The sequence below is a fragment of the Schistocerca piceifrons genome, chromosome 9 (genome assembly GCF_021461385.2).
Source record: "Schistocerca piceifrons isolate TAMUIC-IGC-003096 chromosome 9, iqSchPice1.1, whole genome shotgun sequence".
NCBI classification, from domain to species: Eukaryota; Metazoa; Arthropoda; class Insecta; order Orthoptera; family Acrididae; genus Schistocerca; species Schistocerca piceifrons.
Window position 1 is genome coordinate 218,931,675 of NC_060146.1, and position 24,898 is coordinate 218,956,572.

The 24,898-nt window shown below is 43.7% G+C and overlaps 1 protein-coding gene across 1 annotated transcript in view; it reads left to right on the forward strand.

Annotated features, from left to right (window-relative positions):
* LOC124717303 (1,5-anhydro-D-fructose reductase-like) overlaps positions 1-24,898 on the forward strand; it is a 78,804-nt gene that overhangs the window by 48,350 nt on the left and 5,556 nt on the right. The window contains exon 6 of the mRNA XM_047244129.1: positions 17,922-18,016. Within this exon, the coding sequence (XP_047100085.1) occupies positions 17,922-18,016 (95 nt within the window). The remainder of the gene's footprint in view (positions 1-17,921; positions 18,017-24,898) is intronic.

Below are 24,898 nucleotides of genomic sequence, written 5' to 3' on the forward strand. Positions count from 1 at the left end.
GGCGCGGACGGCGGAGGGAGCGTGCCGCGGGCGGAGGGTATTTAAATCGGCCGTCGCCGCGACCGAACCCAGTTCCCTCTGAGCAGCCATAGCGTACGGATCTCCGTGCCGGCACGTTCACAGGAGCTCAGTCCGTCAGTTCACCTGATGATGGCGACATGTTTGATCGCCGAAATATTGTGCCCGTTGGACACTATAGACCGGCAGCACACCCGTGGATATTTTGACAATCATATTAGTTCAGCCATTCACGACAGCAGCTGTTGCATTTGCTGTTTTGTTTGTCCCCCCCCCCCCCCCCCCCCACTTAATAATTGTAGAAACTGACAATAGAAGGCAGCACCAGCCAGGAGACAGGTGGCAAGACATCTGTACATTGTTCTCATATACAATGAGTTTAGTTTCCGAGTGACAGATGGCTTTCATGGCGAGAAAATTGTGCCCTAACCTATACTCAGACCTGTCTTTCTAATGCCAAGTTGTGGCCTGGGCTATGCTTGGCCTTGGTATACAGTGTGTTAAGTGGGCATTGTGGAGACATTCGTCTATTGCCTACTTATAATTAGTGCTTTTGATGCATCGACATCTACATTCGTAGTCTGGAAACAATTGTCTAGTGCATTGTGGGGGGTTCTTCTGTTGTACCAGTTATTACAGTTTCTTCCTTTCCGCCATGTAATTAGCTGAAACTTGTCTTGAAGACCTCAATGTCAGGGATAGAGATAGGGCAGAAGAACATCTTCTGATGATCTATGAGGGTGGAGGGGGGGGGGGGGGAGGAGGAGATTAGATAGTGAAATTATGAATATCTCTTTTGCCTCGCGCCCCTCCCCACTGCTTTCCTGCCTGCTCCCAGTCTTCAGCACTTCTGAAGCTATTAAAGCCCTTGGCTCACGTTAGAACAGCAGAGGCCCAACATTAAATCTTCTTACAATTGTGATGGCTTATTAGGGTGATGGCCCTACAGTAATGTTTCGATTGTGTTGAGTTAAAGTTCTTTCCTGCACATGAACTCTAAAAGTTTTTTAATCACTCAGAAATACTAGTGTTTTGAAAGAATAAATAGCTTTCTCATCTTGTAATTATTTTCCCACATTCAGATAATATTGTTCAGCACATTAATCCTTAATTCAGTAATTACAGTACAATACTGTCACTGAAACATTGACAAACTACAAATCATAGCAAAAAATGACCATTACGCGTGTTGTATATTTACTTCAAGTAAATATTATTTGCAACAACCCTTACATTCCCTCATCGTCTTTGGAATGTTTTAATGCAAGTCAAATTCAGTGGTAAACAGAACAAAACCTTGGCCTGCTGCAATATAAATGGATCATGCTAACCAATAAAGAATATAAATGCAAGATTGACTGCACACAATTTAATTTCATATATCTGATTCAGCAGCAGTGGTGTCGCGATGCTCTACGGCTGCCATTGTATTGTTGCCCAGTCATATTTTCTCATGCAGTTTATGCTAGGTACTTTTTTCTCCCCCTGCACTTCTTGATCCTGTGTGGCATCATTACAAAATTTCTTTATAGAACATATTCTTACATACATTAGCACGTGACACAGCCCCTACTTGTAGATCACCAGGCGTCTCAGCAATATTCTTTAATTCATTCTCCTATCCTTAGTTATTTATACAAGGAGAAAATTATCTACAAACGTGCATCATAGGTGAACCTTTAAAGTCTCTTTAAAACTGACTCTAATGACTTGGTAAGCAGGCTCTGCACACTAGTGGGTGTCTAACCTCAACAGTCTATCAAGTCAGGTTTTTGGTTTTTCAGCATTTCTATCAGTCAAACAAACCCATAGGAATTGTACGGCTCTTCTTTATACATACTGAATATCCCCTTTTAGACAATTTGTTATGGATTCCACAAACTTAAGTAAGATTCTAAGACAGGAAGGGAGAGTGTTTTGTAAGCAGTCTCCTTTGTTGGTTTTTTCCAGTATCCTACCAATGAATTGATGAGTGCCACATGCTTTGCCCGTGACAGAGACTACGACATCACTCAATTTCATATCCCCACAAACTGTTAACTGTGGGTATGTGTGTGAGTTGGCACATTCCAATTGTGACTCACTGATGGTGTACTCAGAGGACGTAACTTGTCTGGCTTTTGTGAAGAGCATCGTTTTACATTTCTGTGCATTTAAAGCAAGTCACCAATATTTGCATTAGTTTGAGACCCTACCAAGGTCTGTGTGGATATTTGTGATGCTTTTTTCAGGCAGAGCTTTTTTACAGCTGACTGCAACAACTGTAGAAAGTCTGAGGTTACTTTTAATATTGCCCACCTGGCAACTGAACTCTAAGGGTCTCAACACACATTCCTGTTGCACAAGTCAAGTTACTTCTACTTCAGTGAAGGTGAACCTTCCAGGTTGCTGGGCTTCATCAGGTTCCTCTCCAATTTCTTCATACACAGTTGACATTTCAACCCAACACAGCTGGTTGTCAAACCGGAAATATCAGAAGATGCTAGAGAAGATCCCAGCAGAGGTGTCAAAATGTCAATCCCGCATGAACAAATTGAAGACAAGCAAGATGTGACCCAGCAACATAAATGATTTTACCTTTGATGGTGTAGAAATACACCAGACATGAATTATTTGAGGGAAACCATTTTGTTTATTCACATGGTACAAGAAACAAAGAAAAACTTACGCTTCCCACCCACCACCTCAAACTGTATGTCCAGGGACCAAAGTAGGTGGGAATGAAAATTTTGCAATAAATTAAAAGGAAACAAGCTAACGTAGATGAATTTAGGTCCCCTTAAAAGAAAACTGTATGAGGTACTGACACTGAAATGTTATTACTCAGTGGATGAATTGTGTAGGACGAACTGGAAATTTAAGCTGAATGCCATGTGTTATATATCCCAAAAAATATCATTATAGTGTCATTATTTATTTTAGTACTATTATTTAGTAGTGTAAAAATCATTGCAAGTGTATTATAAATTCTGTCTGCTATACTCAAACCAGATAGATTGCACATGTATGTCATGAGATGAATAAACCACAGTTCCACAATTAGACTTCACTTGTACAACAGGAAAGTATGTTGGGAGCCTTACTGCTTATGTTGTCTGTCAATAACTTGACAGACAATATGTACGATAGGAGAGAGAATTGTGCTTTGAAACGCTTTTCAGACTTAACCTGAAGCCAGCCCTGTAAGAGAAGTTTGCTGCTTCGGCAGCTGGAGGCAGTGGTCATGTTTGTATGTGTTGTTGTTGTGGTCTTCAGTCCTGAGACTGTTTCGATGCAGCTCTCCATGCTACTCTATCCTGTGCAAGCTTCTTCATCTCCCAGTACCTACTGCAACCTACATCCTTCTGAATATGGTTAGTGTATTCATCTCTTGGTCTCCCTCTACGATTTTTACCCTCCACACTGCCCTCCAATACTAAATTCGTGATCCCTTGATGCCTCAGAACATGTCCTACCAACTGATCCCTTCTTCTAGTCAAGTTGTGCCACAAACTTCTCTTCTCCCCAATCCTATTCAATACCTCCTCATTAGTTATATGATCTACCCATCTAATCTTCAGCATTCTACTGTAGCACCACATTTCGAAAGCTTCTATTCTCTTCTTGTCCAAACTAGTTATCGTCCATGCTTCACTTCCATACATGGCTACACTCCATACAAATACTTTCAGAAACGACTTCCTGACACTTAAATCTATACTCAATGTTAACAAATTTCTCTCCTTCAGAAACACTTTCCTTGCCATTGCCAGTCTACATTTTATATCCTCTCTACTTCGACCATCATCAGTTATTTTGCTCCCCAAATAGCAAAACTCCTTTACTACTTTAAGTGTCTCATTTCCTAATCTAATTCCCTCAGCATCACCCGACTTAATTTGACTACATTCCATTATCCTCGTTTTGCTTTTGTTGATGTTCATCTTATACCCTCCTTTCATGACACTGTCCATTCTGTTCAACTGCTCTTCCAAGTCCTTTGCTGTCTCTGACAGAATTACAATGTCATCGGCGAACCTCAAAGTTTTTATTTCTTCTCCATGGATTTTAATACGTACTCCAAATTTCTCTTTTGTTTCCTTCACTGCTTGCTCAATATACAGATTGAATAACATCAGGGATAGGCTACAACCCTGTCTCACTCCCTTCCCAACCACTGCTTCCCTTTCATGCCCCTCAACTCTTATAACTGCCATCTGCTTTCTGTACAAATTGTAAATAGCCTTTCGTTCCCTGTATTTTACCCCTGCCACCTTTAGAATTCGAAAGAGAGTATTCCAGTCAACATTGTCAAAAGCTTTCTCTAAGTCTACAAATGCTAGAAACGTAGGTTTGCCTTTCCTTAATGTAGCTTCTAAGATAAGTCGTAGGGTCGGTATTGCCTCCCGTGTTCCAATATTTCTGCGGAATCCAAACTGATCTTCCCCGAGATCGGCTTCTACCAGTTTTTCCATTCGTCTGTAAAAAATTCGCATTAGTATTTTGCATCTGTGACTTATTAAACTGATTGTTTGGTAATTTTCACATCTGTCAGCATCTGCTTTCTTTGGGATTGGATTTATTATATTCTTCTTGAAGTCTGAGGGTATTTCGCCTGTCTCATACATCTTGCTCACCAGATGGTAGAGTTTTGTCAGGACTGGCTCTCCCAAGGCCATCAGTAGTTCTAATGGAATGTTGTCTACTCCTGGGGCCTTGTTTCGACTCAGGTCTTTCAGTGCTCTGTCAAACTCTTCACGCAGTATCGTATCTCCCATTTAATCTTCATCTACATCCTCTTCCATTTCCATAATATTGTCCTCGAGTACATTGCTCTTGTATAGACCCTCTATATACTCCTTCCACTTTTCTGCTTTCCCTTCTTTGCTTAGTACTGGGTTTCCATCTGAGCTCTTGATATTCATACAAGTGGTTCTCTTTTCTCGAAGGGTCTCTTTAATTTTCCTGTAGGCAGTATCTATCTTACCCCTAGTGAGATAAGCCTCTACATCCTTGCATTTGTCCTCTAGCCATCCCTGCTTAGCCATTTTGCACTTCCTGTCGATCTCATTTTTGAGACGTTTGTATTCCTTTTTGCCTGCTTCATTTACGCATTTTTATATTTTCTCCTTTCATCAATTAAATTCAATATTTCTTGTGTTACCCAAGGATTTCTACTAGCCCTAGGCTTTTGTATGTGTATGTTGTCTAATTCAGAGGAGGCTTTTTTGCTGAAAGCTTACTTGTTTAACAGTCTTTTAGTGTTGATGCAATTTAATCCCCGTACCACTGAAAAGAGGAGCGAAATAAGAATTAGTGTCAGTGGTGTTGAGAAACAGCTGAAATTGATAAAAATGAACAAAGCTCTAGGGCCCAATGGAATTCCTATCAGATTCTATACTGAATCTGCAGCTGCGTTAGCCCCTCTTGTAACTATATTCTGTCATAGATCCCTCGAACAAAAAAGTGTGCCCAGTTCTTGGAAAAAAGCACAGGTTATATCCATCTAAAAGATTGGTAGTAGAAGTGATCCACAAAATTATGTTCCAATATCCTCACCATTGATTTGCTGTCGAATATTAGAACATATTTTGAGCCCAAAATAAAGAGATATCTTGAACAGAATGACCTCCTCCATGCCAGACAGCATGGAGTCAGAAAACATCAACCATGTGAAACCCGAGCCGCACTTTTCTCATGACGTACTGAAAGTTTTGGATCAAGGCAGTTAGGTAGATGCTGTATTTTTTGATTTCCGAAAAGCATTTGATGCAGTACCATGCTTATGTTTACTGTTAAAAGTACAATCATATGGGGTATCAACTGAAATTTGTGACTAGACTGAGGACTTTTTGGTATGAGGAGACAGCAAGTTATCTTGGATGGAGAATCATCATCAGATACAGAAGTAACTTTGGGTGTTCCCCAGGGAAATGTGTTGCGATCCTTGCTGTTTATGTTGCATGTTTATGACCTTGCAGACAATATTGATAGCAAAAGCAGGCTTTTCACATATGATGCAGTTATTTATAATGGAGCGCTGTCTGTAAGGAGCTGCATAAATATTCAGTCAGATCCTGATAAAATTTCAAAGTGGTGCACAGATTTGCAACTTGGTTTAAATGTTCAAAAATGTAAAATTGTGCACTTCACAAAATGAAAAAAAATGTAGTATCCTACGACCATAAAATATGTGAATTACTGTTGGATTTGGCCAATTTATATAAATACCTGGGTGTAACACTTTGTACGGATATGAAATAGAATGACCAAATAGGCTAAGTTGTTGGTAAAGCAAATGGTAGAGTTTGGTTTACTGATAGCATACTGGGAAGTGCAGTCAGTCTACAAATGAGATTGTTTACAATTTACTTGTGCAATTCATTCTAGAATAATTCTCAAATGTGTGGGGTCCATAACAGATAGGACGAACAGGAGATACTGAATGTATAAAGAGAAGGGCAGCACAAATCTTTATAGTTTGTTTGATCTGTGGGAGAGTGTCACAGAGATATTGAAGAATCTGAACTGGCAGATCCTTGAAGATATATGTAAACAATTGTGAGAAAATCTGCTTAGAAAGTTCCAATAGCCAGCTTTGAATGTTTACATTTGGAATACACTACAACCCCCTACATATTGCTCACATAGAGATAACGAGGGTAAGATTAGAATAATTACAGCATGCAAAGAGCTATTCAAACAGTGATTCTTCCCATGGTCCATAGGTGAATGGAACAGGAAGAAACCCTAATAACTGGTAGAGTGGGAAGTACCCTCTGGTGTGCGCTTCACAGTGGTTTGCAGAGTATCGATGTAGATGTACGTGTACATGTAGATGTCTGCAACTCAACGTCTCCATTATATGGTGAGCAGTAGTCTATCCTTTTCATAATGCTGTCATTCTGTCCTGGATTTTCCATTGTTAGAAGTTTAATATACTTTGTTATTCTATTTAGTAATGATAGTATTCACTATATGTGTGGTACAGTATTTTCTTAAACTGCAAAAAGTACTCTGTAAAACAAAGATTTTTCCAAAAGTGAAAAACAGTCCAAGGTACAACATGATTATGTACCTAGGAACAAATATTTTGTTGTAATTCAAAAGTGTTGCAATTGAGAAAGTCTTGTCTACAAGGTATTTAATAGTCTCTATGTTATGTTATTGCTCCAATACACACCAATAAGCAGTAAGTGAGGTCAAATTAAGAAGTAGTATTATCAAAAAGCAGTTACACATTGAAAATATTTTGAAATGGAAGCCATTGGCAGCTAATACAAATTTATATTTTCAAGACAGAGAAACTCAGTTCAGTTGCTAATTTTGTATGTCCCATGGTAGAAGATGTTCTTCTGTTTCAAGATGCAAGATGCGGCATGGCTTACGAAGTATAGCTTAACCGTCCACACATTATGTATCTATTATTAAAAATATACATAACTGTACTCATCTTGAAACTCTGTAACTGAGGAATTAACAGTACCCTTCAGATAGCTTTAATACATTAAGTGACACTTCAATATGTAGAACTCATCATATTTACAAATGCTGCATAGAACAGAACCTCATGTCTCACAACAAAAAAAAACAGTAGAAAATGCTGGAAGCTGCTAATGGCAGTCTGTAGTCCTTCATGTGATGCTAAGATAAGTCTCTACACTGAAACACCAACTGTAAAATATCATGTGTTCCAGGTTACAGTATCATCAAGACACCTACGGTATGGCTATCTGTATTGCTGGAGCACACAAGCCTCCCCCCGCCAACGGCAATGTCCATGGTTCATGGGTGGGAGGATGGGGGGAGGGGGGGGGTTAAATGGGGGGGGGGGGGATGTCACAACTTGATTAAAAGAAGTGAAGGATTGATATGATATCTCATTGGCCAACAAGAAAAAGTCAATTTGGTTATGGAACGAACTGTTGGAGGGGTAAAAAATGTAGAGGCAGACAAAGTTTGACTACATTAAGCAGTGTCAAACGGACTTAGGTTGTAATAGTTAAGCTGACATAGGCAAGCTTTCACAGGGTAGAGTAGCATGCAGGGTGCATCAAACCAGTTTTCAGACAGAACATAAAAACAACAGCAGCACCTTTATTCCATATTTCTTAGGCTAGTTTTTGTTCTTTCCCATCAACACTCACATGCTTTTTTATGGACCGACAAATAATACTAATATAATATATTATGTATAGATTATCTTTTTGTCAACTATGATTTGCAGACAGGCACAACAAAAAGACACTTACTCATTAGCTTTTGGCGAAAGCCTTCTTCAGTAAAGGAAATACACATACATTTATTAACACAGGCGAGCACACCTCATGCACACGTGACTGCCATCTCTGGCAACTTGGACCGGAATCCAATTGTCACATAAAAAGGAAGCAGTAATCTGGAGGGGGTGGGGAAAGGGGATGGGAATAGCAGAAGGGAGGAGTGGGGGTGAGGAATGCTGTCTGGCAGAGTGAGCAGGGACTTGACTGATAAGAGGTGCAGTGTGTTGGAAGGCTGTGGGGCAGAGAGGTGGGGAGGGCAGGAAAGATTGGTGGGTGCGATGGCAGAGGTTGGTATGTGAAAGAGGGTGAGGGGATGGGAATATGGAGGGGGGGGGGGAGGCTGTTGGGTGAAGGCTTTGGACACAGTAGGTTGCCGTAGGTTGAGGCCAGGATAATTTCGGGAGCGGAGAATGTGTTGTGAGGACAACTCCTGTTTGCACAGTTCAGAAAAGCTGGTGGTGGAATGGAAATCGAGCATGTTATGTTCCGCTACAGGTTGCGCCACTTTGGCAATGTCTGTGCATCCTGGTGGACAGTGGGTCGATAGTGGTACCGTCATAAAAGGCTGTACAGTGTCTGCAGCAGAGCTGGTATGTGACGAAGCTGCTTTCACGGGTGGCCTCACCTCTGATGGGATTGGATACACCTGTGACAGGACTGGAGTAGGAGGTGCTGTGTGGGTGGATTGGCAAGTCTCGCACCGGGGTCTTCCACAGGGATATGATCCTTGTGTTAAGCAGTTGGGAGTGGGAGTGCCATATGTATAGACTAGGATGCTGGTGAGGTTGGGTGGCCAATGGAATACCATTTAAGGAGTGGTGGGAAGGATCTCGGGTAGAACGTCCCTCATATTAGGGCACAATGGCAAGTAATGTCCTGGTGTACACCTTCACCAGCACACCGGTCCACACTAGGACTAGGCGTGCCTATGATGAGAGAAGACCAATAAGTAAATGCAACCGGGCTACATGCTGGTAACGCATGTGCTTATATTAAAGTGCATCAATCACAAATAACATTGGCTTGATCATTCTACTGTTGTTTTACAATTGCGAGCCCATACCTATTTCTTCATCATTGCTTCAGCTAATGTAGTGATAAGTTCTGTTGTCATAATTAGAAGTGAGCAGCATTAATGAAAGTGATCCAGATTCTGAAGTATCAGCATAATCCCACAATGAGGCAGTTATCTATGAGGTAGTTAGTAATCAAATAAGCAATTGGCAGGGACCTGATGAAACTACACTATTTAATGCTTTGAATGGGTCATTAGTATGGGATGACACTCGTATGTGGCAACAGAGTGAAGTGAAAGTGTATTTTATTATTGTTTGAATTAATAGAGGGAAACATTCCACATGGGAAAAATATATCTAAAAACAAAGATGATGTGACTTACCAAACGAAAGCGCTGGCACGTCGATAGACACACAAACATACACACAAAATTCAAGTTTTCGCAACAAACTGTTGCCTCATCAGGAAAGAGGGAAGGAGAGGGAAAGACGAAAGGATGTAGGTTTTAAGGGAGAGGGTAAAGAGTCATTCCAATCCCGGGAGTGGAAAGACTTACCTTAGGGGGAAAAAAGGACGGGTATACACTTTGTATAAAGCTACTGTACTTGAGACAAATACCTTTGCAAGAAACAGATGGACTGTTTTTTGTAACACAAGTGGGTGCATGATGTACTCTGTACACTTGTAAAGAATAGCTGTCTTTATGTGACCCAGGTAAACACGTATGAGCAAAATCCACAGTTTAATCTTATTTCAACTAAACAATAATAAAATATATCTAAAAACAAAGATGATGTGACTTACCAAACATCCTTTTTTCCCCCTAAGGTAAGTCTTTCCGCTCCCAGGATTGGAATGACTCCTTACCCTCTCCCTTAAAACCCACATCCTTTCGTCTTTCCCTCTCCTTCCCTCTTTCCTGATGAGGCAACAGTTTGTTGCGAAAGCTTGAATTTTGTGTGTATGTTTGTGTTTGTTTGTGTGTCTATCGACGTGCCAGCGCTTTTGTTTGGTAAATCACATCATCTTTGTTTTTAGATATATTTTATTATTGTTTAGTTGAAATAAGATTAAACTGTGGATTTTGCTCATACATGTTTACCTGGGTCACATAAAGACAGCTATTCTTTACAAGTGTACAGAGTACATCATGCACCCACTTGTGTTACAAAAAACAGTCCATCTGTTTCTTGCAAAGGTATTTGTCTCAAGTACAGTAGCTTTATACAAAGTGGAACATTGTGATAAGCAGTTAAGCAATAAGAAAACAAAAGCTTTTGAAATGGGGCAATACAGTAGAAGGCTGAAGATTAGATGGGTGCATCAAACATCTAATGAGGACATACTGAATGAAATTGGGCATAAAGATATTTGTGTCACAACTTGACTACAAGAAGGGATCAGTTGATAGGATGAATCCTGAGGAGTCAAGAAACTGTCAGTCTTAAGACGAAAGTGTGGTAAGTAAAAATTGTAGAGGGAGACCGAGGACTCACTATAGTAAACAGGCTCAAGTGGATATAGGCTGCAGTCATTGTGCAAAGATGGAGGGGCTAGACTAGCACGGACAGCTGCATCAGACCAGGGTGCAGTCTGAAGAGTACAGCAGTGACACCCAAGTGAGGTGCTCAGTTGTCACTGTGCACCGTAGAGCAAGCATCTCAAAAACGATGAAGCTTGTTGGCTGTTCATGTGCTACTGTTGTGAGCATCTGTGGAAAGCGGTTGAAGAATGCTGAAACCACACGTAGGCGACAAGAAGTTCCACGTCTGTACCTTGTCACAGAACGTAGGGATTGAGGGCCTGCCCGCTCTCTAAAGCAGGACAGGTGGCAATCTGCTGCAGACCTAATGACAGAGTACAGTGCTGGCAGAGGCACAAGTGTTTGTTTTGTGGTGGTGTTCGTAGCGACAAACACCTGGCTGTGGAAATGGCTTACGAAGTCACCGCCACACTTTTAATAGCGGGCCGACCGGTCCGCTGGAACAGTGAGCAGAAAGATGAAAGCCCAAACACTCATATTAAATAAAAGTCGGTACTTATCTTTTATTAGTGAAGATACAGTAACACGATACTGAACTCGGTGTCTACAGAAATCTGTCTAGTTCGAGTCGGAGCGGCTAGGTCAGCGTCGGCTGACGACAAACAACAACTCTGCCGCGATGAACACACAACTGACTAGCAAGTACACAATTCGGTGGCGAGTATACAACTGAGCGGCGAATACAGAACTGTCCTAGCGCTCGCGACTCCACCGCTTAAGAAGCCAGAAGCCAGCGGTGACGCGCGCAGACTTGCGGCGATTTGCTGTCTCGCTGGCGCTGCTTATGCGGACGGCGTCCGGACTTTGATGCTGCCAACCTTTTGGAAGCGGGCTTGGTTGGCATTACTGGCTAGGACATAACACTCCTCCCCCCCAAATCGCCGCACCGTCGTTGAATAATGACGTGGCGAGCGTCGACGGCGGGGGAGGGGTCTGGCCGCAGGCGTAGCAGAAGAGACCGGGGCGGAGACTGTTGTCGGTGGCAGTCCCCGGTCCGCACCCCAGCATTGGCTGCGAGGGGCCTCGGGAAACACTGACTGAAAACCGAGGTCAGGGCGCACGCCTGTGACCACGGGCGCAGCTTCTGGTACTGGACGCGACGGGGCGTCGGGGCCCACGAAGAGAGGCAGCGTCTCCTGACGCTGCGTCGACGGCTGCTGAGTGGGCGCCGGACAAGGCGCTGCGGTGTCAGACTCCTTGGGGGTGCCCAAGGAAAGCGGCTGCAGGACAGGCTGCACAGCCACCGCTTGGGAAGGCGGCCCGGCTGAGGGGTCGACGTCCATCAGCTCCGAAGGCGGTGGCGACTGAAGAGGGACCGCAGGCGCCGGAGGAAGCTGCGCGGGAGGCATCAACGGGACGGGCTGTCGGCGTGGTAGCGGCGACCGCTGCTGCTGCTGCCCCGGGAGCGGCAGCGAAGTCGGAAGGCGCGGCTGGAACCCGCCGCGGACCAAATCTGTGGACAAAGAACGAGCGGCAGAATCCGGGCGGCCAGCGCGGCGCAACTGGTTCTGATGCCTCCTGTGCACCCCAGTAGCACCTTGAACAGTATAAAAACCGCGACCCTGGACACTTATCACGGTACCACGTTCCCAACGACGGCGACCGTGATAACTCTGAAAAAAACGGCGTCGTTGCGCTGAAAACGCGTGCGATGCTCAGAAGCGGCGGGTCGATCCGGGGGGTGCAACAACCGTAGTAGGGTGCGATGACGATGGCCGTGGAGAAGCTCCGCAGGCGAAGGGCCGTCGCGTGGCGTGGTCCGGTACGACGACAGGAACGTGATGAGGGCCTGCTGACGAGAGTGTGTAGCATGAAGGCGGTCCATATGATCCTCGAATGTGCATACAAAACGTTCCGCTGCACCATTCGATTGAGGGTGGAACGGCGGAGTAAGAACATGGCGAATGCCATTGGCAGAACAAAAACTTTCAAATTCAGCAGAGGTAAATTGTGGACCATTGTCAGACACTAAAACTTCTGGAAGACCCTCAATACAAAAAATTGAAGTCAACGCCTGTATAGTTTGTGCAGACGTTGTAGACTGCATGGGCACAACAAACGGAAAATTACTAAATGCATCTATCACGATGAGCCAACGAGAATTCCAATATGGACCAGCGAAATCAATATGTACTCGCTGCCAGGGACCGGCAGGGCGTGCCCACTCAAAATAGCGTTGAGGCGGAGCAGCTTGGTGTTCGGCACACGTCGAACAATCTGTAGACATCTGCGTAATCTGCTTATCAATGCCGATCCATGTACAATGACGGCGGGCAAGCTGCTTGGTGCGGACCACTCCCCAATGACCTTGATGCAACAAGTCGAGGACCTTTGATTGGAGCACTTGGGGAACCACTACACGAAGCTGGTCATTCTCGGTGCGTAACAGCAAAACTCCGTGCGAAACAGAAAACAGATGACGTTGCGGATAATAGCGACGAACCACAGGATCCGATATGTCCTTTGCCTTGGACGGCCAACCACGTTGAACAAAACGTAATAGTAAACTCAGATGAGGATCCGTAGCTGTCTCACGTGCCACCTGACGATAATCAATCGGAAAATCCCGGAGGGATTGATGCTCATCTGCGTCAATCTGATGGCAAGATTCGTCAGAGGAATCGAAGACATCATCCGCAGCAATCGGCAATCGAGAAAGCGCGTCAGCGTTTGCATGCTGAGCCGTAGGGCGATACAGTATCTCATACTGGTATTGTGATAACAAAACAGACCAACGTTGTAGTCTCTGAGCTGTCCGCTGAGGAACTGGTTTAGACGGATGAAACAGCGACGTCAGGGGCTTGTGATCTGTTACTAAATAGAATGGTCTACCATAGAGGTAGTGATGGAATTTTGTGACACCGAACACAATAGCCAACGCTTCCTTGTCCAATTGGCTATAATTACACTGAGCTTTGTTTAGCAATTTAGATGCGAACGCAATAGGACGTTCGGTGTTACCGACTCGGTGAGACAACACAGCACCGAGGCCGAAAGAAGAGGCATGACAAGCTAACACCAGAGGCTTGTTAGGGTCGTAATGGACCAGACAACGATCATTCAATAAAGCCTCTTTAAGCTGCTGAAAGGCTGATTGGCAATCAGCTGACCACACAAACGGAACATTCTTACGGCGGAGACGATGCAACGGTGCAGCAATCTGTGATGCATTAGGTATAAACCTAATATAATACGTCAATTTGCCAAGAACTGCTTGCAATTCACGCAGATTGCGAGGGGCGGGCAAATCACGAATAGCTGCTAAATGTGACTGGGAGGGATGAATGCCTTGAGCATTAATAACATGTCCCAGATACTCCAGCTCCGTAAGGAAAAATGAACATTTAGCGATGTTGCAACGTAGGCCTGCCTGGGACAACACTTTAAACAAACACTCCAAATTACGGAAATGTTCAGCAGTTGTCCGACCGGACACAACAATATCGTCCAAATAGTTGCAACAAGATGGCACAGTAGCCAGAAGTTGTGACAAAAACCGCTGAAAAACAGCTGGAGCTGACGCACAACCAAAAGGCAAACGCAGAAAACGGAACAATCCCAACGACGTGTTTATGACAAAATACTGTTGTGATTGCTCGTCGAGGGGCAATTGCAAATATGCTTCACGGAGATCAATTTTGGAAAAGAAACGAGCTTCCCCTAACTTATCCATCAGCTCGTCCGGTCTAGGCAAGGGAAAAGAATCAATGACAGTCTGAGGATTAACTGTCGACTTAAAATCAGCACACAAACGTAACTTGCCAGACGGTTTCTTTATAATAACTAAGGGAGAAGCCCACTGGCTCGCTGAAACGGGTTGAATAACACCGTTGTTTTGCCAACGACGAAGTTCAGCTTCTACAGGTGCCCGGAGGGCGTGAGGCACTGGACGAGCACGACAAAATCGAGGCTGAGCATTATCTTTTAACGTAATATGAGCGGCAAAGTTCGCAGCACAACCTAGTTCGTCTTTAAATATGTCACTGTATCGTTTACACAAATCGGTTATGCTGTCTTGAGGAACAACAACAGAATTAATTTGCAACACATTGTCTTGGATAGACAGGCCAAACAAGTCAAAACAGTCCAATCCGAAAATGTTTACACTGTCTGTAGCGCGGAGCACTGTGAATGAAACTGTTTTTGTATTGCCACGGAATGTGGCTGGCACGCTACATACACCTAACACAGGAATCTGTTCTCCACTATAAGTAGCCAAAGAATGTTTTGCCGCTGAAAGTTTAGGGCGGCCGATAGCCGCATACGTAGCACTATTTATGAGAGTCACAGACGCACCAGTGTCTAATTGAAAATTGAAGGTCTTATCCTGGATGCGTAGCTTCACAAATAGTTTATTACACTGTCTCTGGATCGGTGCAGTGGAGGCGGAAGACACAAAATCAGCGCGTTTAGCGCGTGTTCGCTGTTTACGACAACTCGGGGGTTGGGCGGGTGGAACAACAACTCCCGCTTCACTTGCAGTCTGTACATTACTTTTTACAGCGTTTGAATTACGCTTGGGTCGCATAGCAGAGGGCTGGGTGGGTGGCTTATTGTGAACAAGTTTATGACCCACACGAACCGTGGAAGAGTCTTTAAACGCGACCTTCTGGGCGGGCTGGCTTTGAAGAACATGAATATCCATGGGCTGGGCAGCACTAGAATTGTTCTTGCGTTTACGCAAACAAACAGTCTGGATGTGTCCTTTCCGTTGACAAAAGTGACAAACCGCGTTTCGTAACGGGCAACGTTCACGAGGATGAGCAAGAACACACTTAGGGCAAGACTTAACTCTATCATTTTGCACACGCGGCTGACGAATGTGTTTAACATGACGCGGCCGGCTAGTGTTTACAGTCTGACTCTGCCGGTGGGGCCGCGGGCGTGACAGAACTTGCTTAGCACAGGCAATTTGAGAAATACATGGCTGATCTAACTCACACTCAGCATAGTCAAAAGTATCTTGGGCTTCAATGATGTTCATCACAGTCTCTAATGACGGGTCCGGCAACTTTAAGATAGCAGCACGAATACGAGAATCTGCAATGTTTTGAGTAATAGCGTCTCGTAACATGACATCACTGTAGGAAGCTCCACACACACAATTAAATCGGCACTGACGGGTGAGGCCCCGTAAATCTGTTAACCACTGTTTATTAGATTGATGTGGCAGTTTCTTTAATCTGAAGAACTTGAATCTGGCCGCTGCCACATGAACTCGCGACTCGAAATACTCAGCAAGCTTGTTAACAACAACGTCATAGTCTAAAGCTTCTGGCTGGGATTCCGGGAACAACTTACAAAGGAGTCGATAGATTTCCACGCCTGCAGTGGAAATTAAATAAAGCTGCCGCTCAGTACCTGTGATTTTGTAGACTGTCATGTGCGCCTGCAACTGCGCGAAATATTCCTGCCATTCTTCTCTGGATTCATCAAAAGCCCTGAACGGTGGTGCTGCCTGTGCTTGTTCCGTTTGCGTTGGAGGATTAGCCGCTTGTTTGGCGATTGCTTCCACCAGACTTTGTATTTGCTGACTCTGTAACAAGATCAACTGTTGTAATTCGGCAGACATAGTGAACACAAATTAAACCAGCCCCCAAAAGTTTATCGCTATAATTAGTATAACAAGAACAAGTTGAACCAGCCCTGCACACGAGTTCGGACGTCCTCGTCGCCAGTTTTGTGGCGGTGTTCGTAGCGACAAACACCTGGCTGTGGAAATGGCTTACGAAGTCACCGCCACACTTTTAATAGCGGGCCGACCGGTCCGCTGGAACAGTGAGCAGAAAGATGAAAGCCCAAACACTCATATTAAATAAAAGTCGGTACTTATCTTTTATTAGTGAAGATACAGTAACACGATACTGAACTCGGTGTCTACAGAAATCTGTCTAGTTCGAGTCGGAGCGGCTAGGTCAGCGTCGGCTGACGACAAACAACAACTCTGCCGCGATGAACACACAACTGACTAGCAAGTACACAATTCGGTGGCGAGTATACAACTGAGCGGCGAATACAGAACTGTCCTAGCGCTCGCGACTCCACCGCTTAAGAAGCCAGAAGCCAGCGGTGACGCGCGCAGACTTGCGGCGATTTGCTGTCTCGCTGGCGCTGCTTATGCGGACGGCGTCCGGACTTTGATGCTGCCAACCTTTTGGAAGCGGGCTTGGTTGGCATTACTGGCTAGGACATAACAGTTTGGGAGAACACTGTTCAGTGCACAGTGTTGAACACGGTATTTGGCAGCAGAGGGCCCATAAGTGTTCCCACGTTGACCCAACGACATCATCAGTTACGATTACAGAGAGCACGACATCATTGAGACTGGACTGCGCATCAGTGGAATTGAGTCGCTCGGTCAGTTGAATCCTGTTTTTTGTTAAAGCAGATTGATGGTCGTGTCCAGTCAAAGAGCTGCTTGAAACGTGCAGTGCACCATGGACACAGGCCAATGGGAGGACTATTGTGTTACGGGGGACATTCACCTGGGCTTCTGTGGGAACCCAGGACCTGCATTAGTAATCGAAATCACTGTGACAGCTGTAGACTACGTGAACGCTGTTAGGGACCAATTGAAACCCCTTATGCCTGATGTCTTGCTCAACAGCGATGGCATCTTCCAGCGGGATATCTGTCCGTGTCACACGGCCAGAATTGTGCTTCAATGGTTTTAGGAGCATGATAGTGAACTCGAGAAGATGTCTTGGCCATCAAATTTGGCTTTTCTGAATCCGATGGGGATGCTATTGGGTGCCAGCCCCACGCCCACAAACCAACTGCCCTTAAATTATGGAAAGTGTGTGACTTGTGCACAGACATCTGTTGTCGCAAACCTTTAGAAAGTACTTGTTGAATCTGCGATGTGCAGAATCGCTGCTGAATTTCATTCCAGAAGTGGACCAATGGGCTTCTAGATAGGTGATCATAATGTTTTAACTCATCAGTGTATGAGAATTGAGCTGTCATCCACGTAGGAGCTCTGGGTTCTGAGAGTACCTGAGCACAGTATTCCCTTAAAACTGCATAGCTGTTATGCTGAATAGTACTAAGTGAGTAGGATGAACATGTTCTGTAACTTGCAGGTGTTCAACTTTGAGCTGTCTCCAGAAGACATGGACATGCTGGAGCGCCTGGATAAGGGACCTGCAGGGCGACAAGTCCGGGGCCACATTCCGGAGTAAGTCCTAAGTTCAGTTTATTTCAAATCACACCATTTTCAGAAACTTAAAATTTTAATTTCTTAAACTTTACGAATGATTCATTGTCATCTTGTAGAACTGGGTGTATTGCTGGTGGCTTGCATCTTCCCAACATGATATTTTGATGTCATATCGTGGTGTCGTCATCAGGTGTTTCCTGAGACTGATCAATTTGGTGGCTGGGTCCCTTATTTATGCCCGGGCACTGCTTGATGTTTACTGTGCCGCCCACACTCACTGTGGCTGTTTTTTCAGTGGTATCCATCTCGAGGCATTCCATATTCTGACTGCACCTGTCGCGGTTGTCTTCCATAGTGGCAGCCATTCTGTGGCATCTGTATTAGGTCCGAACCCAGCAGGCACATTTCTAGTACTACCCTGGAGCTGTAGACATTTCTTGTGCTGTTGTGACCACAGCAGCTTTCTCTCATGGCCAAATCACCCTCCTGGTGTTCTGGATTCAGAACACACTTGCGAGATGTGCTTCCTGCATCATCAGGCTGCATATTATGTCTGCAAATACTGCAGTAATTTCATGTGGTGGTAGCCGCTGTCAAGTGTTCCATAATACATCTGATCCCAAGTTGTGCAATGTGTGAGGTTTCAGGTCATTTAAGTTGTTTCCTATCTTTTCAGTTACCTCTATGGCTGTCCCCCAAGGATGTAATTGCCACCTGGTGCTCTGTATGAGGTATGATACTGCTAATTATGCCACCAGTCATCTGAGGCTCATTACTGGACCAGGTAACTTTTCCCAGTGTTTCTGCAGTAGTTCCAAAGATGGATTCTGTGCTGTACTGCACTGGTATCTTGTTTCCCAGTTTGACCAGGTTCTCTACCATCTTTATTTCAATAGATTCACTGATAACACTATCCCATAATCTGAGGGTTTGAGCCAGGTTCTTGGTTTTGTCATACTTCATGGTGCATTAAAGTTCCAGGCATTGTTCTGCTATTGCTGATTTAGTGGCCTGTCTGGTACATCTACATCTACATGATTACTCTGTAATTCACATTTAAGTGCTTGGCAGAGGGTTCATCGAACCACAATCATACTATCTCCCTACCATTCCACTCCCAAACAGCGTGTGGGAAACGAACACCTAAACATTTCTGTTCGAGCTCTGATTTCTCTTATTTTATTTTGATGATCATTCCTACCTATGTAGGTTGGGCTCAACAAAATATTTTCGCATTTGGAAGAGAAAGTTGGCGACTGAAATTTCGTAAATAGATCTCGCCGCGACGAAAAATGTCTTTGCTTTAATGACTTCCATCCCAACTCGCGTATCATATCTGCTACACTCTCTCCCCTATTACGTGATAATACAAAACGAACTGCCCTTTTTTGCACCCTTTCGATGTCCTCCGTCAATCCCACCTGACAAGGATCCCACACCGCGCAGCAATATTCTAACAGAGGACGAACGAGTGTAGTGTAAGCTGTCTCTTTAGTGGACTTGTTGCGTCTTCTAAGTGTCCTGCCAATGAAACGCAACCATTGGCTCGCCTTCCCCACAATATTATCTATGTGGTCTTTCCAACTGAAGTTGTTTGTAATTTTTACACCCAGGTACTTAGTTGAATTGACAGCCTTGAGAATCGTACTATTTATCGAGTAATCGAATTCCAACGGATTTCTTTTGGAACTCATGTGGATCACCTCACACTTTTCGTTATGTAGTGTCAACTGCCACCTGCCACACCATACAGCAATCTTTTCTAAATCGCTTTGCAACTGATACTGGTCTTTGGATGACCTTACTAGACGGTAAGTTACAGCATCATTTGCGAACAACCTAAGAGAACTGCTCAGATTGTCACCCAGGTCATTTATATAGATCAGGAACAGCAGAGGTCCCAGGACGCTTCCCTGGGGAACACCCGATATCACTTCAGTTTTACTCGATGATTTGCCATCTATTACTATGAACTGCGACCTTCCTGACAGGAAATCACGAATCCAGCTGCACAACTGAGACGATACCCCATAGGCCCGCAGCTTGATTAGAAGTCGCATGTGAGGAATGGTGTCAAAAGCTTTCCGGAAATCTAGAAATACGGAATCAACTTGAGATCCCCTGTCGATAGCAGCCATTACTTCGTGCGAATAAAGAGCTAGCTGCGTTGCACAAGAACGATGTTTTCTGAAACCATGCTGATTACGTATCAATAGATCGTTTCCTTCGAGGTGATTAATAACGTTTGAATACAGTGTATGCTCCAAAACCCTACTGCAAACCAACGTCAATGATATAGGTCTGTAGTTCGATGTATTACTCCTACTACCCTTCTTAAACACTGGTGCGACCTGCGCAATTTTCCAATCTGTAGGTACAGATCTATCGGTGAGCGAGCAGTTGTATATGATTGCTAAGTAGGGAGCTATTGTATCAGTGTAATCTGAAAGGAACCTAATTGGTATACAATCTGGACCTGAAGACTTTCCCGTATCAAGCGATTTGAGTTGCTTCGCAACCCCTATGGTATCTACTTCTAAGAAACTCATGCTAGCAGCTGTTCATGTTTCAAATTATGGAATTTTCCATTCGTCTTCCCTGGTGAAGGAATTTCGGTAAACTGCGTTCAATAACTCCGCTTTAGCGGCACAGTCGTCGGTAACAGTACCATTGGCACTGCACAGTGAAGGTATTGACTGTGTCTTGCCACTTGTGTACTTTACATACGACCAGAATTTCTTCAGATTTTCTACCAAATTTCGAGACAATGTTTCATTGTGGAACCTATTAAAGGCATCTCGCATTGAAGTCTGTACCAAATTTTGCGCATCTGTAAATTTTAGCCAACCTTCAGGATTTCGCATTCTTCTGAACTTTGCATGCTTTTTCCGTTGCCTCTGCAACAGCGTTCGGACCTGTTTTGTGTACCATGGGGGATCAGTTCCATCTCTTACCAATTTATGAGGTATGAACCTCTCAAATGCTGTTGCTATTATTTCTTTGAATTTGAGCCACATCTCATCTACAGTTGCATAGTCAGTTCGGAAGGAATGGAGATTGTCTCTTAGGAAGGCTTCTAGTGACGCTTTATCTGCTTTTTTAAATAAAATTATTTTGTGTTTGTTTCTGGTGGATTTGGAAGAAACGGTATTGAGCCTAGCTACAATGACCTTGTGATCACTAATCCCTGTATCAGTAATGATGCTCTCTATTAGCTCTGGATTGTTTGTGGTTAAGAGGTCAAGTGTGTTTTTGCAACCATTTACAATTTGCGTGGGTTCGTGGACTAACTGCTCGAAATAATTTTCAGAGAAAGCATTTAGGACAATCTCGGAAGATGTTTTCTGCCTACCACCGGTTTTGAACAAGTATTTTTGCCAACATATCGAGGGAAGGTTGAAGTCCCCACCAACTATAACCGTATGAGTGGGGTATTTATTTGTTATGAAACTCAAATTTTCTCTGAACTGTTCAGCAACTATATCATCGGAGTATGGAGGTTGGTAGAAGGAGCCAATTATTAACTTAGTTCGGCTGTTAAGTATAACCTCCACCCATACCAATTCGCACGGAGTATCTACTTCGACTTCACTACAAGATACACCACTACTGACAGACACAAACACTCCACCACCAATTCTGCCTAATCTATCTTTCCTGAACACCGTCTGAGACTTCATAAAAATTTCTGCAGAACTTACCTCTGGTGTTCCTTACACCTTATGTCCATTATTGTGGTGCTTTCACCAATTTAAGACATATTGCATTCACATTCGCAACATCATCGCAGACAGAATGGGGAATGTCTCGCAATGGATACCATGACAAGAAGCAGTGACAGTGGGCTGGTCAACAAAGTGACCAGTCTCAGGAAACACATGATGAAGACACCGAGTTACAACATCAAAATTTTGGTTATTAGTTAAATCTTGAACAGGTTACTCTTTCTTCTTGAAGTATACAACCAGTTTGGCATATTGGCAATAGTATCACAGTACATATACACCACTGTGAAGTTTTTGTCAACAGGAAATCACAAGTAGAGCATAACAGAAACATTCTCAAATATGATACTAGATGGAGAAATGACTCACCTTATCTGATATTCCCTCTCTGGAGACATTATCTTGTAGAAGCATTGTCTGTGCATGCAGAGACACTTGCATGTTTGCAAGAGCTGAAGTTTAATACTTGTAGTACCACAGCTACTGCCAGTGTTTCCTGGATGATCCTCAGCAGATGAACTGGATGAGAGAGTCCCAAAACACCCCCCCCCCCTTTCTCCACAATCTCCCCCATGTCCACTCCCACGGCATTCCCCAATTCCCTTGATAGAAAACCCAAGGTGTGATTCAATGCATATTTAGAGTGTGTGGCATGTGGGAAGATGTATCATTAATGGAACCTCAGAGATGCTGGGTGACTTCCCTGTGTAATTAGGCTTGCAGCGTGTGGGATTCTGTGGTGTCAAACAAATAAATCCCCAATTCTCATAGGACCATAATGGATAACATGAAATAAAACACAATGAATGAAGAGGCCTCAAACGTACAGACACTGGAGCTGAAACCTATGATGGAAGCTGTTTCCACAAATGGATCAGGTGACAGACCAGTCGAAGAAGTGGAAGCGGTCACTGAGAATTTGGACCAGTTCTGGATCAGATCCTTGTCTGGGTCACAGAGGAGGAATTTCTCAAAGAACAATCAGAAAAGGAAGGTAAAGAATGGCTTCCTAAACGTAAATAGAGGGAATTAAAAGGTCTTGAAACTAGGAGCTCCAAAAAAAGACTTCCTCAGAGTGAAGGAGGTAATCAGACCCCTTCTGCCTCTATGACGGGGAACAAGTGAACAGGGGAGGAGTCTAATACTCCCATTTCTCAGAGAAATATGGAAACACTCCTATACTACTGCAGTCTCTGTTTTCAGAAGGGTGGTTATCCAACAGGGACATTCACTGGTCAGCATTACCTCACAGGAGATGGAGCTTTTTCAAGTGGATGTCTCCGGGACAGTTGGTGGGGACACAAGTCCAGGATCCAAATTCAGGTCAATCTGTCTGGACAAAGGTGCCTGTATCTCGGTTGGCGAGAGGATGGAAACAATGGATCTGCTTAAGGAGATGGTGCCTATGATATCTCCATGGCAGGAGGCACATGTTGCTGGTCAAGACAGCAGCTGAGCTCTTCAGGACTCTGCTTGACAAAAGTGGTGTAGAACCAAAAGGTCTCGACAAGGACCACAGGGTAATCGTGTGAAAGGTTATATCGGATGGTCAATGCTTGTTGTGAAAGTCAGCTAATAATCCCTGGTGACAATGTGAGAACAGGACCTGAAATTGTACCTAGGGTTCTCACAGGTTGCTGTCAGGATAATCAGAGACATCGGAAGCAACTGTGATGGCAAGTTTGACACTGCTGATGTTGCAGATAAACGTGCAACACAGTAAAGGGGCAGCTGCCACTTGGTGTTGTCATCTGGAAAGACAGGAGGTGGACATGGCTCTAATCAAGAAACCCTTTCTATATAAAGGTGACATTTCAGGCCTTGGGAAACTAGAGATAAGTTGATTTATGCTAGAAATCTTAAGAAACCCTAGAACATGCATTTATGTCAAAAATGGAATTTCATTCATATCAGTGGAAGGCTTTGCTCCAGGGATTTGGTGACCATCAGGATGAAACAATGTGAGGAAGAAAGTATGAGGGAAATCATATTGGCCTCAACTTTCCTTCCTTCCGAGGACAGAACTCCTTTCCAGGAAGTGAGGAGACTGGTAGACAGCTGCTCAAGCAGGATGAACGACTATTGTTTGGTTCTGATGTCAGTGGCCACAACCTGGTGTTGGTAAACAGTGATGCCAACAGCTGAGCACCTACTTGAGTTTCTACTAGAGAATAATTTGGAAATCTTCAGGAACAGAAGAAGGGAAGAAACAATGGACATAACTTTTAACTTTTGGGTCTACTCTAATGGGTAGTTATGTCAAACAATGATGTGTGGCAATGTGGACACCCTCATCTGGCCACAGTAGCCTGGCTACCCACCTAGTGTTGAGCAGCATTGCCCTGTAATTTAAAGTACTGTCCAGGATCCTACCTTGTACAGATTTTGTGAATCGTGCCAATGAAGAGAAAAAAATCCCTATAGATGATTCAAAATACACATTTGCATGTAAAATTAGGGATTATCGGGTAGTTAAATTGCCACCACATTTTCCATCCAGTTTGAACGTTTTAGGATTAGGAAGGATTGGTATTTGAAAAAGTGAAAAAGATATTTCGGCCTTTCTCTAATAATGAAGACAGTTCATCAACTTCATCTGTTCTGCAGCAGAAAGTTAAAAAACATATGGCTTTGAAGAAAGACTGGTTAGAAAACAAAGATTTTTCCATGTCGTTGATGAAAGCAAATGACTTCACAATAAAGTGTTTCATTTGCCCCTCCATGTTTTAGATAAAATTTGAAGGAAGATAAGATAGTCATCAGAAAACACAAAACTCATCCTGGCACAACAGAAGAATCATAAAAATACAACAGTCACAACTTTCTTTGGAAGAAACATATGTGTGAAGAAGATGGTGTAACACATTCTGAAGTTGCACCTGGTTACCACAGTGTAAAGTGTGACCTTAGGTACAAGTCTCATTGCTGTATGAAATGAAATTGTATCATTTCTTGTTTCCAGACAGTAATATTCCACCTGAAATTTTGTGTGGAAGAACTTAAGCAATGGCTATCTCAGAAAACGTACCTGTCCCACACATTCAAGATGTAGTCATAGGCGATCTTCATAAAGCCTATTTTTCTGTGTCTTCAAATACTTCAGACTGAGGAAATACTAAAGCTTTTCCATGCACAGTTCAGTAGTTTGATGTTAACAACAAGATACATCAGAGAT